General features: G+C 41.6%; 1 protein-coding gene across 2 annotated transcripts in view; it reads right to left on the minus strand.

The window, feature by feature from the left end:
* The window catches only part of NEGR1 (neuronal growth regulator 1), a 570,461-nt gene that overhangs the window by 202,580 nt on the left and 350,345 nt on the right, over nucleotides 1–17,536 (minus strand). For both annotated transcript variants that reach the window (XM_045027839.1, XM_045027838.1), the window contains exon 3: nucleotides 7,060–7,185. In XM_045027839.1, coding sequence (XP_044883774.1) covers nucleotides 7,060–7,185 — 126 coding nt within the window. The remainder of the gene's footprint in view (nucleotides 1–7,059; nucleotides 7,186–17,536) is intronic.

Below are 17,536 nucleotides of genomic sequence, written 5' to 3' on the forward strand. Positions count from 1 at the left end.
ACAACCATTTCTTTCTCTTTAGTGCCTCCTTGCTTTGGCACAGAGACTTGAAATTTGGCAAGGGGATCCTGTTAGACAGGAGTGCTGTGTTGCCAGGCATTGGGACTGTGAGGAGGGATGCTGTCTTTCCTGTTCTTTTTCTGTTCTTTCCTGTTCTCTCAGTGCTCACTCCTTCAGGCAGTGAGGATAGAGAGATAGTAGCCTGATCTGAGTTCAGAAGGGTGAGGAGCAGGGCCGAATGGGATGGGGAGAAGAGAGACTGGGACAAGGTGCTGTTGAAAGTGTGAGAAAGAGCTGGGGAACAGGACAAAGAGTCAGAGGGACATGGGTTGACTGAGATGAGGAACCTGAGATGAGGAGGGGCAGAAGGGAGACTGGGACTGAGACAACACAAGCTGGAGGGGCCAGGGGCAGAAGGGTGGGTAACCACGAGAGGAAACTCAAATAGCTGTGAAACCCACTGGCAAAATGTGAACTTCATCTCCTTCTAGTGGATGGGTTACATAGAGGATGACAACCTACTACTACTAGTTAGCTAAGTGGCAGATGTCTGTGTTATGCATCTACACGTTTTAATTCTGCTGATGAACTATGAGGGTGTGACTATGGTTCCAACATGGTCTACTCTGTTTTTTTCAATTTGCTTTTTAAAAACCTAGGAAGTACATCTAAAAAGTATGTTCAAAGAACATTCAGCTTGTGAAGTCAAGCATTCAAACGTTAGGAAATGCCAGAATTAAGGGCACTCGTATAAACTTTAATAGAGTCTTTAATAACATGATCACAGACTATGTTTTCCATAGGACTCCTGCTCATTCAGCACATCGTGCATTTTTCAGTAACAGCAAAGGATCTAAACAGATTTGCAACTGCCAGCTTCATCCATCTCTTTTTGTCTCACAACCAGTCACAATCCTCTTGTTTTACCTTCTCCGTCCCCCACACCCTAAAAGAGTGAGAAAAGAGAAGCATATCTGAAAGCCTTGTGCATGTGTAAAACAAATAGCTGCCAAAGCAACTTGTTGAAAGAAGAGGAGGAACTGCAGGTCCTCTCCTTCCCTTGCTCACCTGGGACATGAACCAAATCAATGGAGTGGATCAGGCCATTGCAAAATTACTGCCTTGTGGTATTTAGATGGGGGTCCACTTTCCGTGTACAACTCCTCTTGGTAACATTTGCAGTGCTTGCTTTCCAAAGATGGTAATATAACAAACATAGTGTGTATACAAGTGTTTAAAACTAGCATTATGTTTCAGACAGACCTTAATTCTTTAAGATTCTAGTTTCATTCTTAAACTATGGATGTTAAACTTTGCTCTTAAATGTCAGAACAAAATAAATACCTACAATTTAATCAAATGACATTTCAACGATACGAGAATTTCAGATTACAAACTACAATTTCACATTCCTTTTGGCGTTACACTGTGTGTGTAGATTTTGTGGATTTACATAATGGGTTTGTATAATGAATATTTATATAATGAATGCATTTACATAATGACTAAGTAAAACATTCACCATAAAGATTACAAGCCAATAATTTATGTACTAAGTTAAAAATCATCTTTAAATATATTTTATTTTCATTCACATTAAAGTTTTATTTTATCTCTTGTTCAAAAAAATTGTATCAGATCTCATCCAAGTAGAGGCTGCATTGATGCAAACCATGATAACTTTTCTGAATTAGGCTACATTGAATCATTTGTATACAGAGATTTTAGTATCTTATCTTTTAGTAGCAGCTTTGACAAACAATTCCAGAATCTTTTAAATATAATTCTTTATTACTTAGTGCTGTATTCTTGTTCTGATGCATGTATGTAAGCCTCACTGTTGTCAGTGGGAGTTCTAGGAGAGAACTGATGAAAAATATGAAGGGCAAATTAACCTTAGCTCTAGATAAACTCAATTTGCAGAAATTAGGATGCAAACACTATAGAGAAAACTAGTGTTTGCAAGTATCCTGTACTTTTTTCCCTAATAAATCAAGGCATCCCTTGCAGATTTTAATTGATTTTTAGTGCAGTTTGTAACTGTTTCTATTCCAAAATATATGCTCCAATACAGTACAGCTACATTGTTACCTCAAAAGAAAATTACTTCAACAATTTACATGACAGACTACCAGACAGAATATAATCTGTTGGGTTTCCAGGGCAGCTTGTTTCTATATTGTCATGGAGTTATTTCACAGAGTTTCTGGGCCTTCCTCCTTTCCCACAGACTAGTCCTAAATCCTCTATCCGTATCCCAGAGAAAACAGAGCCATGACAATAGTAAATCAGATACAATACATTCAAACTCTATTTTAGTTCTCTGACAAGAGAGATTTATCAGTGTTTGCTCCTTGTAAGAAGTGGGGTTAAATGCAGCTGGAAACCAAAGTAAATTAGCCATATTATGATTGAGCTTCTTTCTTTATTATCCTAGACAATAGTCACATAAATCCAAGTTAATTAAGATTAGTTACTTACTCTACAGTAAGTGTTTTTTTTTGAGACATTCTGTCCACACAAATTCCATTCTTGGTATGCATATGCCCCAGGTGCCAAGATTAGATTATTTTGAATAGCAGTGTCCCCACCATCCTCTCATCCCATGGCTAAGGTTACAAAGGGCAGGGTGCAACCTGCAGTCAGTTCCTTTGTTAATTAGAATCCCATAAGAATAGGACTCTGGCTAATGAGGATGGAGGGTGGGTTGTGGAATCTTTGAAAAGCACATCTCAAAGAACCATACTTACTGTTGGGTAAGTAACTTTTCTTTCTCTGAGTGATTGTCCACACAGATTCCACTGCTGGTGTCCAACAATCACATGCCAATTCACCTGGACATGGGCAAGAGGAGTCCTATTTGAATAGCGATTGTAGGACCATCTTACTGAAACTAGCATCTGAGCTGGATGCTGGAACCAGGAAATAGTGAGTGGTAAATGTGCGTCTAGAACTCCATGTTGCTGCCTTACACATTTCTGATGTGAGGATGCTACCCAGACAGGCTGCAGAAGCTGCTGCAGTTTTAGTGGAATGAGCCCTAATTTGTCCAGATTCAACCTTTTTAGCTATATCATAACAAGACAATCTGAGACCCACTTGAACAGCCTCGGAGATGATTGCCCTTCCAAGGACTGTCCTTTAACCCTCTCAGCAAAAGCCACAAAGAGTTTATGTGTGACCTGGGCAGCTTGGTCCTCTCTAAATAAAAATACCAGGCTCTCATTATTTCAGTGTGTGGAGTTTTGTTTCACCTGTGGCAGAATCAATTTAAAGAGAAAAAACAGGAGTGAACAGACTGACTGATGTGAAAGTCATCGGTTACCTTGGGCAGAAACCTCAGATGACATCTAAGGGTGACTCTGCCCTTACAAAAGAACATGTAAGGGGGGGCCCATCATGAGGGCCTGAATCTCCCCTATTTTCCAAGTTGATATGATGGCTACTAGCAAGGTGGTTTTAATAGACAGGTGATAGCCCTTTCACCAATAGAAGTTGGTCCAATAAAAGATATTACCTCCACCCATCTTGTCTCTCTAAGACCAAGTAAATGCATTTTAGGTATATACCTTGATGTTAAAAACTGTACTGACTTCAATTTTGCCAATAATGTAGTGCTAGTTGTTGAATCAATGGATGAGCTGGTTATGACACTTAAAGCCCAGGAAAGCTCAGTGGCAAAAGTCAGCCCAAAACTTAGTTGTTGTAAAACCAAAATTCTTCCAGGTGGCAACTGCAAACACACTGAGGGTCTAGCACCTTCATGGGTGACCACACAGTCGTGACTATCGGTGATTTCACCTACCTCGGCTCTGTTGTCAATAACATGAGTAGCAGCAAGTAAAAACCCAAAGCCTGCACTGCATATGTTATCAGTACCTTTATCAGGAATGTCTTTCACAAATTGAACACACTGGTAAATAGCAATATGACGCTTCAGTGCTAAAGAGCTTTAATGTTTCAGTGATAAGTATTCTGACTTATGGGACAGGCACCGCACTGTCAAGATTGAAAAGAAGTCAGACACCATTCAAATGAAGCATCTCAAAAGACTGAAAACATCAATTGGCACTCGACGCTCTCTAAGGTTGTAAAGTCATCTGCTCCAAATGCATTCCAACTTCCCTGAGAGAGAGTCATCTTTGACTTTGACCCAATAAAAGCAGAATGGAAAAGACTCCCTGAAAGACCTAAAACATGATGGCTGGACAGCGTTAACAGACACCTGTGCCTTACAGGCATCCAATCCCGTAACACACGAAATTTGGCTCAGAACAGAACATCACGGAGGCACATGTCCTCTATGCTGTCCAAGCAACAGCATGAGAACTAACCTAACCTAACAAGGGAGAAATACCTTGTGGATAATATGCAATGAACAATAATGGTCTGGATGCTTCTCCTTCAAGAAACCATTAACACTACTTGGCTAAAAGACTTATAGATTGCGTGGCCAAAAGGGACTATAATAATTTCTAGGCTGACCTTCTGTGTCACACAAGCTGTAAAATTTCATCAAGTCCATAACTTCTAGATGAGCTAGAGCATATCGTTTAGAAAGACAAGCAAGAGTCTTTCACAAGCAACCCAACATATTCCCTCCCCCATGGACTGAGTGCACTGGTTTTGCTGCCCTCCCAGTCTCTGGCTGCACACAAGCTTGTGACCCAAATTTTGATTGCAAACACAAATGCGCTATAACTGGAAGGAGGTAGCTCTAACAATATTATTTACTGATACATATCTAGTACTATTATACTGTATAGACTATATAGTGACATATTAATTATTATTTTTTCAGAGCTTTTGTCTGTATTTGACTATTGGTAGTTTAGAAAATAAATTTTATCTAGTTAAATGAATTACAGAGAGCATGCAAGTTACATTGCAATAAGCAGTAATTACTCAACTTCTTTATTGCCATTTGAGGCTTGGTTAACCTTGCCTATTCTAAGGAATTCTTTTTTCTGAACATCGTTCGCTCCTGATTCCTCTTAAGCAGGCAAGGTTAACCAAAACGCAATAAAGAAGTTGACCTAGAATGTAAAATTAAAATCTATGTGACAAGTTTTAATTAAAACACAACCAAAGCACTGCTCCTCTCCTGAAAAGATAAACAGCTAAGCCAATGGGGTTGCACAGAGATTGCATCTAAAATAAAAAATATCAATTAGAAGCACTTATTAGACTTTAGCAAGATGGCACTAGGGTTCAGCTAATGTAATTCATTTTTTCAGGGAACCCTAGGGAGTGCCTCCTATAAGCAACTTCAAATATAAAGCTACCATTCTAAAGTCTCCCCAAGGTTTCTGATACTATTTTGATTGACATTTAGTTATAAACCATCTTTATGATGCAACTGTTTTTTTCTAGTTTATCAGTTATCACTTGAAACTGATTTCATTGTCATTGTTCTAAAGGCCAATAGTAACTTTTTCAAATCTTGTTTTGTAAAGCAAACTATTGCTCAGATCACTTTTAGGCACACTATGTTATGTTCCACCACATACAGTAATTAATTGCCGTTACTCTGGTCAATATAGGAACACATTCAGTCATCCATTCTAAATGAAAAGTATCCAAACATCTGACTAAGCAACCAGAAAGTAATGCCAAGTAATGTGACCTCTCAAGCAACCTTTCAAACTAAATAATTAATGTGGAAGTAAATAAAGGGAAATATAATATTTTAGTTACAGAACAATCATCAAATCAGTCTTATATTCCAGTAATGCGAGACAGTAATTCAATGACAACATACTCCCAAACAACTCAAAGGATTTCAGAAAAGTTCTTTGAAATAAGTGAGAGAGTAGAACAGGCCCTTTATGTTTAAAATAAATAAAAACATCCACATAAAAACATTCCAGATCCAGCACCAATGCTGTGTACCACTTCCATTTGGCAGTGGGAGGCAATCCTGCTAGACATAAAACACAGAGGATTGTTAGAGCCAAAGCTCTGAAACACGGAAGTGAAGTTCCTTCAGCAGTCAGCAACAGAGAGAGACAGGAACTGAAACAGCTGAGGAGTGGAACTCCCTTATACAGCTTCAGGCACTGAAAGCTTGAAGGAGCTACAGTGTACTTGAGCACTCCTCTATGAACACAACTTGCAATAAGGTGCTCTTGCCATCAGTGGGAATATACAGACAGAGGCGGCTCCAGGCACCAGCACGCCAAGCGCATGCCTGCAGCGGCAAGCTACAGGGGGCACTCTGCCGGTCGCCACGAGGGTGGCAGGCAGGTTGCCTTCGGCGGCACGCCTGCAGGAGGTCCGCCGAAGCTGCGGGACCAGCGGACCCTCCGCAGGCAAGCCGCCAAAGGCAGCTTGCCTGCTGTGCTTGGGGCGGCAAAATACCTAGAGCCGCCCCAGTATACAGAGGCCCTCAAAGAACAGTTTAACTCTGTTAGTCACTTACAAAAAATACTTTAAAAATATAAAAAGAATTCTGTATGTGGAATCAGAATCACAATTATTTCTTTAGATATCATGTCTGTTTGCAATTTTTCATGTATGCTTTAATTTAAAACAATTTTGATAAACTATTCTGTATAACAGCATAATCACAAAGCTCAGTGGTAGTGAAATATTTAAAAATATTAAATCAGAATGCTGTAAATTTCATCTTTCCTTTTTAGGTATAGAGAACTGTGTCTGAAAGATTCCTTTGTTTTCTGAGATGTTTGATAGATTACTATGGTCAGTTGAAATGAGCATAACCTGCGAACCAGGAACTCTCATCCTGTCTCTGACAACGACTCTCTTCTGTGCCCTTAGACAAGTCACTTAGACCCAGATTTTCAAAAGTGAAGTTGAATTTTGGTATCTCAATTTGTGTGTCTAAACCTATGTCTAAGGGCCTGAGTTTAACAGTTGCTGAGCATCCACAACCCTCACTGACTTCAGCTATGGTTTGTGAGTGCTCACTTTCTCTGAAAATCTGGTCCAGTTGTCTTAAACTGGGCACACAAAAGTAGTGGTGTCACTTCCTAATCTATAAAGGCATGAATGGTGATGGGTTTCCTGAAAGAGGGTTAAAAAAGGTTTTGTGCTTACCTGATGGAGAGATATGTCTCCAAGAAATGGAAGGCTCTGGTTTCCCAGTGGCCAAGCAAATAAGTGTCACATTGCTTCCTTCATTCACAACAATGTCAGTTGAAATACGAGATATCTTCGGAGAAACTGAAATGGAACAATGAGAAACTTTAAAAAAAAAGAATTGAAAAAGAGTGATTCATTTTCTTTAGTCCTCAGATGTCTGACATATGTCTTGAAATCCAAACTGTTTGGATTTTTTTTTAATATGATGTTTTAGCTACAATGGTTTTCATGGTATTTTGCAAGCAAATCCTTGTTCAGAATTGCTTATGACCACAACTATTCCATCATTTATACGAAGGTACAGCCCATGGATCAGGATGCTCCATATTAAACACTAGGACAACTGCAATCTGCTCCAGTTTATGAAAATTTGGAATAGCTCTCAGGTTCCTAGCAATCTGCCAGTGTTGCTCTTGTTTAGGCAAAATCTGGACATGCTCATGTTAGTCCATAATGGACATTAAATTAAAATGCTTTTGTTCTCTGAAAAATGATTATGCAAAAATAGTACTTTCCTATTCATTCCATCTGCTGCCTGTGTGTATCTAGAGTTATATCTCTTCACATTAGTGAGTAAAGTAAGTTTTTATTGCTTTTTACGCCTGTTGGTCCTGCAATGCCAATATAGCCAAGAGAGAGTGAGCTGCATTTATTTTTCCTTTCTGTATATCTTAAGCAGAATTATTCACTAAATTCCATTTATAGGACTAATCAGAATATAATAAGGCTTCAGCAGTGTAACTGAAAGCATCAGTGAGGGCATAACTTGAAGACAATGGAGTTTTACAAGGGTAAATGGGAGGGTAACATTTGGCCTGCAGAATCTTTATTACTGGTAATGATGCACAGCAAGACAAGAACCAAAGTTACTTTTGGAATCCAGGCTGAGCTTTCACTTGTGAAGTGTCTTTTTATATATTAACTAAGCACCTTTAGTATGGAAGTTAACAGATAACAGGGAACACCACATTGCTATTTCTACAAACACTTTTCAGAATACAGCCACATTCTCAATGTCAAACATGCAAAAAGTGATATATTCTGTGCCTTGGTATAATGGTATCTTCTAGTCAGGGCCGGCTCCAGACCCCAGTGCGCCAAGCGCGCACTTGGGGCGGCGTGCCGCGGGAGGGCGGCAGGCGGCTCCGGTGGACCTCCCGCAGGCATGCCTGAGGAGGGTCCGCTGGTCCCGCGGCTCCGCTGGACCTCCCGCAGGCGTGCCTGTGGAGGGTCTGCTGGTCCCACGGCTTTAGTGGAGCATCCACAGGCGTGCCTGCGGGAGGTCCACCGGAGCCGCGGGACCAGCAACCGCCAGAGTGCCCCCCGTGGCGTGCCACCCTGCTTGGGGCGGCGCAATTCCTTGAGCCGCCCCTGCTTCTAGTAAATGTGATGAAACTCTAGCAATGGCTACATTTTTGTACCAAAAATGCAGTTTTCAAACAAAACTGTTCCATAATGCAAGTATATGCTTGTACTACAGGAAAAATATAATTATGAGATTTCAGTTTATTTAATAAAAATATTTATGAAGAAAAACAGATTTCCTCTCTCTTGGGGACAATATCTATTGTCTTTACTGGGCACCTCCTTTACTAACATTGTAATAGCAAAAACCTTCATAATGACAAAAAAATACTGAAAATGTTCAGAAGATCTTGAGTATTCGGTTTATTCCCTAAATTTTATTAAGGTACAGAAACACTCAAAATAGTTTGATCATATTGGTTAAAAATTCCTGCTATCTTAACCATTACTTTTGAAGAAGAAGGGCTAAGGAAACCTTAAATTACATTAGAATCTCATTAATTATTACAACCTTTATGAAACAGTGAGTGAATAAACAATTGTTAAAGATCAAGAATACACTATCCAAAAATGCTTTAAGTTCCTTTTCTGATAACTGCAGTTTACAGTATTTCACATGGTTGTACACAGTACTGTTAAATATACTATAGGGTTATATATAAGTTACTAAGTATGGAACCTCACCACAACACTATTTAATATTTGCTAAGCAGGGAGACTCATTTTTTTACATATGGATTATTGGGTTTGGCAACTAGTGAGGTCCAGGTTATTAACACTTTTCTATGTGTATTATGGGACAGATTGTGACTGGACCTCTGTGGGCGCATAATACTTGAGATGGATGCAAGGAGCCTTCTAAATTCAGTGTAGGTGTCAGCCACAACTGTAGTCCCTTGCATTCCCTGCACTAGAGCAAGCAGCAGTGTCACCCCCACACCCTCAAAAGGTTTCAGCAGAAGGGTGGGCCAATGGCTCGGACCTGCACACTTGCAAGTAAGGGTTGCTGGCTCTCAAAGGTCCTGATGCAGCTTAGCCCTTTGCACCAATGCCTCTTCCCAAATCACACACAAGTGTCTTATTTAAAACTAAAGTCTGACCCAATGCGCACAGTAGTAAAATAGCTGTAAACATATGGGGTCAAATGCTGCAATCCTTCACATTTCCTTCCAAAAAGGATGGAAATAGATTAGGGGAGCAGGTATTTAGGCTAAATCAATGGACCACACTCTGGTTTTAAACATGGCTTTTAATTTTATTCCACTGCTCAGTACACAGAGGACCCATATAAATTCTGTACTAGTGGATTTCAAGAGAGCCAAATTGGAATGCCACAGTACCTCATAGATCCCCTCTTGCTTGTGACTACAAATCCATGATCTGGCCCATAAATTCTTCTCAGCCATTTATCCAGTTCAACCAGGAATAGCTGATTCAAGAATAGTCTATGATTATCCCCCCAATGTATTTTAAAAAGGACTTGGACAGTGCCACCCCACAAACTGCATACATCAGAGACAATGAAACCAAGTTGCTTTTGAATGGGTAGCCGCTATGTTTCCTTGAAAGGAGAGGGCCAAAGAAAAAGGGCAGTTTTACATTTCTATGTTGAAAACAGTAGTACCCGTAATAGCAGCAGCTGGGGCTGTGTTGTACAATTAGATTTCGTAAACATTCTTTTATCACAGGCATTTACTCACTGAAAAGTTGCTTGAATGACTCAGCATCTGCTATATACTGTACTTTTTTGCAGATGTTGAATTCTGCATCAGCTAGAGACTATAAATATTGGGAATTCAGACAGAATGTGTGTCTGGCTGTCTAAGACCATAATTTACCATGAAAATAAAATAATAAATAAATAAACAATAATAAAAATAAATTAGTACAGATATAAGGATTTACATTTCAAATTACTGTACAATTATTAACTATTTAATCCTAAAAAAAGCCATATGGGGAAGGTAGGTAGAATTCCTAAAAAAGGTAATGTCCAAGTTCCCAGGCATCTGCCCTCTCTGTAGAGTTTGGAGTAAGGCAGTTCCATGCTAAAACAATAAAAGCAACCGATTATGGCAGGCAGTCATGAGGGAACCTGTTTCGGGATGAAAAGAGGGAAACAAAGGCTGGAGAGAAATAAAGGTCGGGGAAGCCATGTGACATTGCTAACAGCAGCTCTGTAGGAAAACAGAGCCTGATAATTCTTCATAGCTGTTGCTAGGCATAGTGTGAACTGAACATGAAAGCCTGAACTATCCCACAAACAACTGAGAAAGGAAGTAATATAATGAATGCTGGTGTATGGTACATTAAGGCAATATAATGTTTCTTATACCCAAGACCAGGGGTCCAAATATTCGTGGTTTATAGAAGCATGTTCGTAAGCTAGTTGGGCTACATCTACCCTATGAGCCTCAGTTATTACAAATATAGGGTATGATCAACTATTACATTTTGAATAGTAGCCACCGTTTGATTTTGATGTTTTGAATTGCACCAAAATACGTACCAGGGTAAGTTTGGTCAAATAGATCTATAACAGTTACACAGGACAAGAATCAATAAAAATAACACAGTCCAGCTTCTTTGCCACAAGAGTCTGTGTAAGGCTGCAAAAATGCACACAAATCAATTTTGCAGCCTTGTACAGGCTTTCAGAATAGAGAGAGTGGATGGAGAATTTATTGAATCTGGCCTACAGATACCACATACAGAATAATATCTTTGAAAAAATATGCTTCAGCACTTTTCAAAACTGCACTGCACACAAAAAGCACTACTTCTTCTATACAACTCCAGAAATAAGATGGAAGTTTAATAGACATTTCTAGTTTAGCGATACAAGGTGGGTGAGGTAATCTATTTTATTGGACCAACTTCTGCTACTGAGAGAGACAAGTTTACACAGAGCTTTTCTTCAGGTCTGGAAAATGTCTTTAGACAATCTGTTACACCTGGTATTTAACTATGAGGCTCAGCACATTTTCCAGACCCGAAGAAGAGCTCTGTGTAAGCTCAGAAGCTTGTCTCTGTCACCAACAGAAGTTGGTCCTTTAGAAGATATTACCTCACCCACCTTCTCTCTTTAGTATCCTGGGACCAACACAGCTACAACAACACTGCATACATTTCTAGTTTATTAATTACTTACATCACTAGGATGATTTCAGTAGCTGATTTTCTCTGTGGAGACTTAAAATTTAAGTGCAGCATAATAGTGGAAGACCAAATATCTCTCTCTCTCTCTCTCTCCAAGGTTCCAACTGTGCAACCCTTACTCTTGCTGCTTAAATCTGACAAGAATCATGTTTAGGGATCATTGCTAGATTAAGAGAGTTGCATACATGTATATGCATGTGGACTATGCCCATCTCACTGATGGCCCACTTTGTTTATACTCTTCCACAATGTGGAGGGCTTCAGAGTGGGTCTCTCTGAGCCTAGGACCTATATGTCCAACTTCCACCAAACATTCTGACTGCTAGCCCCAGTTATTTTGCCATGTGCATATGGACATAGTCAACCAAAAGCTGCCCCCATGTGTGCACAACATAGTACTAGTAAAATATAAATAAATAAATCCCCACAAACAGCACAGTGCGCCCTGAGTGAATACAAATGAGTTTGGGCAGTTAATGATGGTGTGATCCATGAAGTAACACAGGTTGTAACCACATTTGAAATACTTTAAATTGTTCTGCACATATAACTTTTGTTCATTAAACAAGTTAAATGTCATCAAAATGTACTTATTGCTAAATGGTGTGATGGGCCTGGGGCTTATTGGAGGTACTTCCTAGTGGTTAGGTCCCTGGGTCGCAACTCTCCCCTGTCCCGAGCATTCCCTACCGTTGGTCACTCAGACATGGTGGCTGCCTCTCTTCCAGTAGACAGTAACTCGGCCTAATTTAATGGTGTCCAGTTTGCAAATTAATTCCAGTTCTGAAGTTTCTCGTTGGAGTCCATTTTTTAAGCTTTTTTGTTAAAGAATTGCGACTTTTAGGTCTGTAATTGAGTGTCCAGGGAGGATGAAGTATTTTCCGACTGGTTTTTGAATGTTATAATTCTTGACATCTGATTTGTGTCCATTTATTCTTTTGTGTAGAGACTGTCCGGTTTGGCCAATGTACATGGCAGAGGGGCATTCCTGGCACATGGTGGTATATATCACATTGGTAGATGTGCAGGTGAACGAGCCCCTGATGGTGTGGCTGATGTGATTAGGTCCTATGATGGTGTCATAGGACCAACTGTTTCCCTATGCTAATTTTCCGCCTACTGTATTTTCCACTGCATGCATCTGATGAAGTGGGTTTTACCCCATGAAAGCTTATGCCCAAATAAATTGTTAGTCTCTAAGGTGCCACAAGTACTACTCATTCTTTTTGTAGGTAGGTTAGTTTTCAGTATTAAAAAACCCATATGTCACTGTGAATATCTGCAGATCCAAGCCCATTCAGCTTCAAATTGTGATTTCATCATCTCTCTGACAAGCCAAGCAAAATTGCATTAGTAGGAGCATTGCCAGCAGATCGAGGGAAGTGATTATTCCTCTCTATTTGGCACTGGTGAGGCCACATCTGGAGTAATGCATTTAGTTTTGGGCCCCACCCCACTACAGAAACGATGTGAACAAACTGGAGAAAGTCCAGCGGAGGGCAACAAAATTATTAGGGAGCTTGGGCACATGACTTGAGGAGAGGATGAGGGAACTGGGTTTGTTTAGTCTGCAGAAGAGAAGAGTGAGGGGGGATTTGATAGCAGCCTTCAACTACCTGAAGGGGGGTTTTAAAGGGGATGGAGCTCAGCTGTTCTCAGTCGTGGCAGATGACAGAATAAGGAGAAATGGTCTCAAGTTGCAGTGGAGGAGGTCGAGGTTGGCTATTAGGAAACAGTATTTCACTAGGAGGGCGGTGAAATTGCGAAGGCAAACCCCACAGTACTAAAAGAAATGTTAGCATAGGTGTCCAGTTTGGGAAACAGCTAGAGTAGAGATTTGCATAAGTGGCAAAATTTGGATCCTGACTTGGAATTCAAATATCCCTAAATTCTGCAATATTTGGATTTGAATTTTTTGTTCTGCCATTATAAAGATATGAGCAATTTGCGAAATTTAGATCTGGATCTGGAGTTTGTACACCCTCAAAATTCAGAATGTACGTGTTCAAGGATGGTTGAAGCCCTTAGGTGCCGACTTCCCCTCTGCCCAATGGGTGCTTGACCCCTCCCTTCCCCGCCACTGGCCCACCTCTTCCTGCCCCTGCAGCGCCCTCGCCCCACCCCTTCCCCAAAGTCCCCGCCCCACCCCACCTTTTCTCACCCAGCCCCTACCCCCCAAAGTCCCCAGCCCCACCCCCATTCCATCCCTTTCCCACAAGTCCCTGCCTCTTCTCTGCCTCCTCCCCTGAGTGCAATGTGTCCCCGCTCCTCCCCTTCCCTTCCAGAAAGTCCTAAGTGCTGCCAAACAGCTGTTAGGCGGCGGGGGAGGGAGTGGCAGGAAGTGTTGGGAGGGAGAGGGAGGAATGGGGATGTGGTGCACTGGGGGGGGGAAGAAGGAGGCAAGGAGGGGGGAGTTTGGTTGCCAGTGGGTGCAGAGCCCCCACTAATTTTTCACCATGGGTGCTCCAACCCCGGAGCAACCACAGAGTCGGTGCCCGTGGTTGAAGCCTGTCTAAACTTCCCCTGCAGTTTCAATTGGATATCGTATTATTCTTCAGTTCACATCCTAATCTACTGTGCTGAGTTGATATGCACTGTTAAGAGGCAACAAGCTTTCTACAACCAGTTGGCTGTGTTTTCATGGAGGGAGTTGTGGAATTGACTTAATGAAGAAAATTTAATGTAAAAGTCCTACACATAGAGTTGCCAACTTTCTACTCACACAAAACCAAACACCCTTGCCCTTGACCTGCCCCTACTCCAAGGCCCACCCTGCCGCACCCCTTCTGAGGCCCTGCCCCCTGCCCACTCTGTCCCCCCTTCCCCCTGTCACTCACTCTCCCCACTCCTGTCACTTGCTCATTTTCACTGGGCTGGCTCAGGGGGTTGGGGTGCAGGAGGGGGTGAGGGCTCCGGCTTTTGGTGCAGGCTCTGGGGTTAGGCAAGAAATGAGAACTTCAGGGTGCGGGAGGGGGCTCTGGGCTGAGGCACTGGGTTGAGATGTGAGAGAGGTGATGGCTCTGGCTTGGGGTGCAGGCTCTGTGATGGGGGCCTGGGATGAAGGGTTTGGGGTGCAGGAGGTGGCACCATGTTGGGGGGTGGAATCAAAGGGTTCAGAGTATGGGAGGGGGCTCTAGTCTGAGGCAGGAGGTTGGGGTGTGGGAGAGGGTATGGGCTCTGGGCTGGGGATACAGATTCTGGGTGGGGCCAGAAATGAAGGGTTCAGGGTGCAGGAGGGGATTCTGGGCTGGGGTAGGGAGTTGGTGGGTGAAGACTCCAGCTGGGGCTGTGGGGTAGGGCTGGGGATGAGAGGATTGGGCTGCAGGAGGAGGCTCTGGGTTGGGATTGAGGGATTCAGAGTGCGGGAGAGGGATCACGGCTGGGGCAGGGGGTTGGGAGGGGGTCAGGGGTGCAGGCTCTGGATGGTGCTTACCCCCCCTCTCCCCTCCAGCTCCTATGCAGAGGTGCGGCCAGGTGGCTCTGCACGCTGCCCCATCCACAGGCGCCACCCCTGCAGTTCCCATTGGCTGGGACTTGGGGTAGGTGCAGCATGCAGAGCTCTCTGACTGCCCCTATGCATAGGAGCTGGAGGGGGGACATGCCGTTGCTTCCAGGAGCTGCGCAGTACCACGGTAGGCAGGGAGCCTGCTTTAGCCCCGCTGCACCGCCGACTGGTCAGGTGCTGACCTAGGGTGACCAGATGTCCCGATTTTATAGGGACAGTCCCGATTTTTGGGTCTTTTCTTACATAGGCTCCTATTATCCCCACCCACATCCTGATTTTTGACATTTGCTGTCTGGTAACCTATGCTGACCAGAGCCACCAGGGTCCCTTTTTGACTGGGCTTTTTGGTCGAAAACTGGACACCCTGGAAACTTTACCTACACAGCACCCTATGCTGATCCTGCCTCTCCCCTTCCTCCCCTGTAGCTAACCTGCCTATGGGACAGGAATTGGCCAAAGTGTGGTTGGGGTGGAGGGAAACCTCACTCATCTATGAACAGCAAAGTGGGGTGGATAGGAGCCTTCTGTCCCAGATCACTACAGAGTGGTAGCTAAAGTTTTCCTTTTTCTTTTCACAATTTGTTGTAGGCCATGAGGGTGGAGTCTTCAACACAATGTATCATTTCTCTCTCATTAACTGAGAAAAATTAAACTATTAGCCATTCTTCTCTGCTCCTTCAAACATTTTTGCAGTCAACCAAGCGAGTATGCAATCACCAACTTACGTTGTCCCATAACCATATTACTCAGCATTTATACTGGATAGAGTTTGATAATCTGATCCAAGTAAAGGATGATGATACTCATGACACACAGTTTCTGTTATAGGTGGAGGTGGCTGAGGGAGGGAAGGACTCTCTCCTTCAAATCAGAATCTCAGTGTCTGTGGCCACATAGCAAAGAAGCCCTGTACAGTTTCTGTGATTCATGCATCACAAAGGCTAATTGTGGTGAGATACAGTCCTAAACGCATTTTAAAAACTGGAATAAGTCAAGGTGCAGATGGGGAGTATTTACAGGTACCTTGTCATATATCACTACACATTTATAAACCTGATCCCATTTGTAAAAGAGAGCCCTTATAAAACAATATTTATATTCCTATTGAAATGCATAGTACCCATCTCCACAATCTTGGAATAAGTTGTATATCTTTTCCCTTGTACAATTCCAAGCAGATGCTCTCTCTTGCAATATGATATTATGCTAGAGCACTCAATTAACAACTATAGTAAATTCCCAACATCCCTCACCAAAAGCCCAGTTAGTACCCTCACACCCATTCCTAGAGATTACTGGTGAGTCTCTATTAGCTATACAAATTTGATATTACTCAAAATTGATCAAGTTCAGACTCCAGGAAGACCTTGAGCCCTCTGAGACTTTCACTGCCATAGGTACTATAATCATAAAAGCAAGGAAAGCTAAGAAATAGGTCCAAGCCAGAGAGACTGCAAAGAAGAAAGAGCTTTTGAATTCTTGGACTTCCCAATCCTCTAAATTCACTTAAAGTGAAGGATACACATTTTGTCACTAAAGCAAATTAACTATATTTGCAGTGCATTATTTTGATTGGCAGAGAGAAACACTGCCAATGTGTGGGATGGCAGGGAGGAGAAGAGTCAGTTGAAAGGAAAATCTCAGGCTTTTCAATTTCCTATCATAGGTAAGTACATTACTCTCCCTCGTTGTTTGAAATAGGTTTGTACATTTCCACAGAAATAAAAACATATTTCAGAATGTGCCACAACCTAACTTTCAAAAATAATCCTCACTTTTCCCAGTTCATTTAATGATCCCCCAAAACCCCACACATTCATTACCGAGCATTTTCAAGATTAGAAACATACAAAAGAATTATTTCCACATAAAAGGATAATTTTATTAATCAGATTCTCCATGTAGATTCCTGAAATTAATCCATTACTCTAATTCACTCTGCAAAAGACAGTTCTATACCAAAGAAAAAACTGGACAGCTGTGACCTACATAGTCTAAAAATGAGATAAAATATGCCCATTTGTCATGAAAAAGCCCAAAGGATCATTATTAAATATACCCTCCCCAAGTTAGATATGATTCACATTATAAAATGAATTGGCAAAAGACAAGAAATTCAAAGGCATACTCTTAATTCTTGCCATGATGTATGTACTCTCATGTACATGAAATGTATGATAAGCCAATTCCCAAGGCCCCAAGGTAGGAGACCATAACATCTTAAGTATATAGGTACAACTGGCAGAAGAATACCATGAGTAATTTAGCAAATGTTCTGGCTTTAGTCACCCTAAAGCTATTTATGAATAACTTTCTAAATTTAAGTTCCTTATCTCTATCTTTAAAATAAAACAGAACAAAAATATGTTCATAGAAAGTTACTTGGAAGAATGGAATAAACTCAAATGAAATGGTTATTCTCTCAAGTAAATGTATATAGCTGACTGATGTAAATCTATACTT

This window comes from Mauremys mutica, chromosome 8 (genome assembly GCF_020497125.1).
Source record: "Mauremys mutica isolate MM-2020 ecotype Southern chromosome 8, ASM2049712v1, whole genome shotgun sequence".
NCBI classification, from domain to species: domain Eukaryota; kingdom Metazoa; phylum Chordata; order Testudines; family Geoemydidae; genus Mauremys; species Mauremys mutica.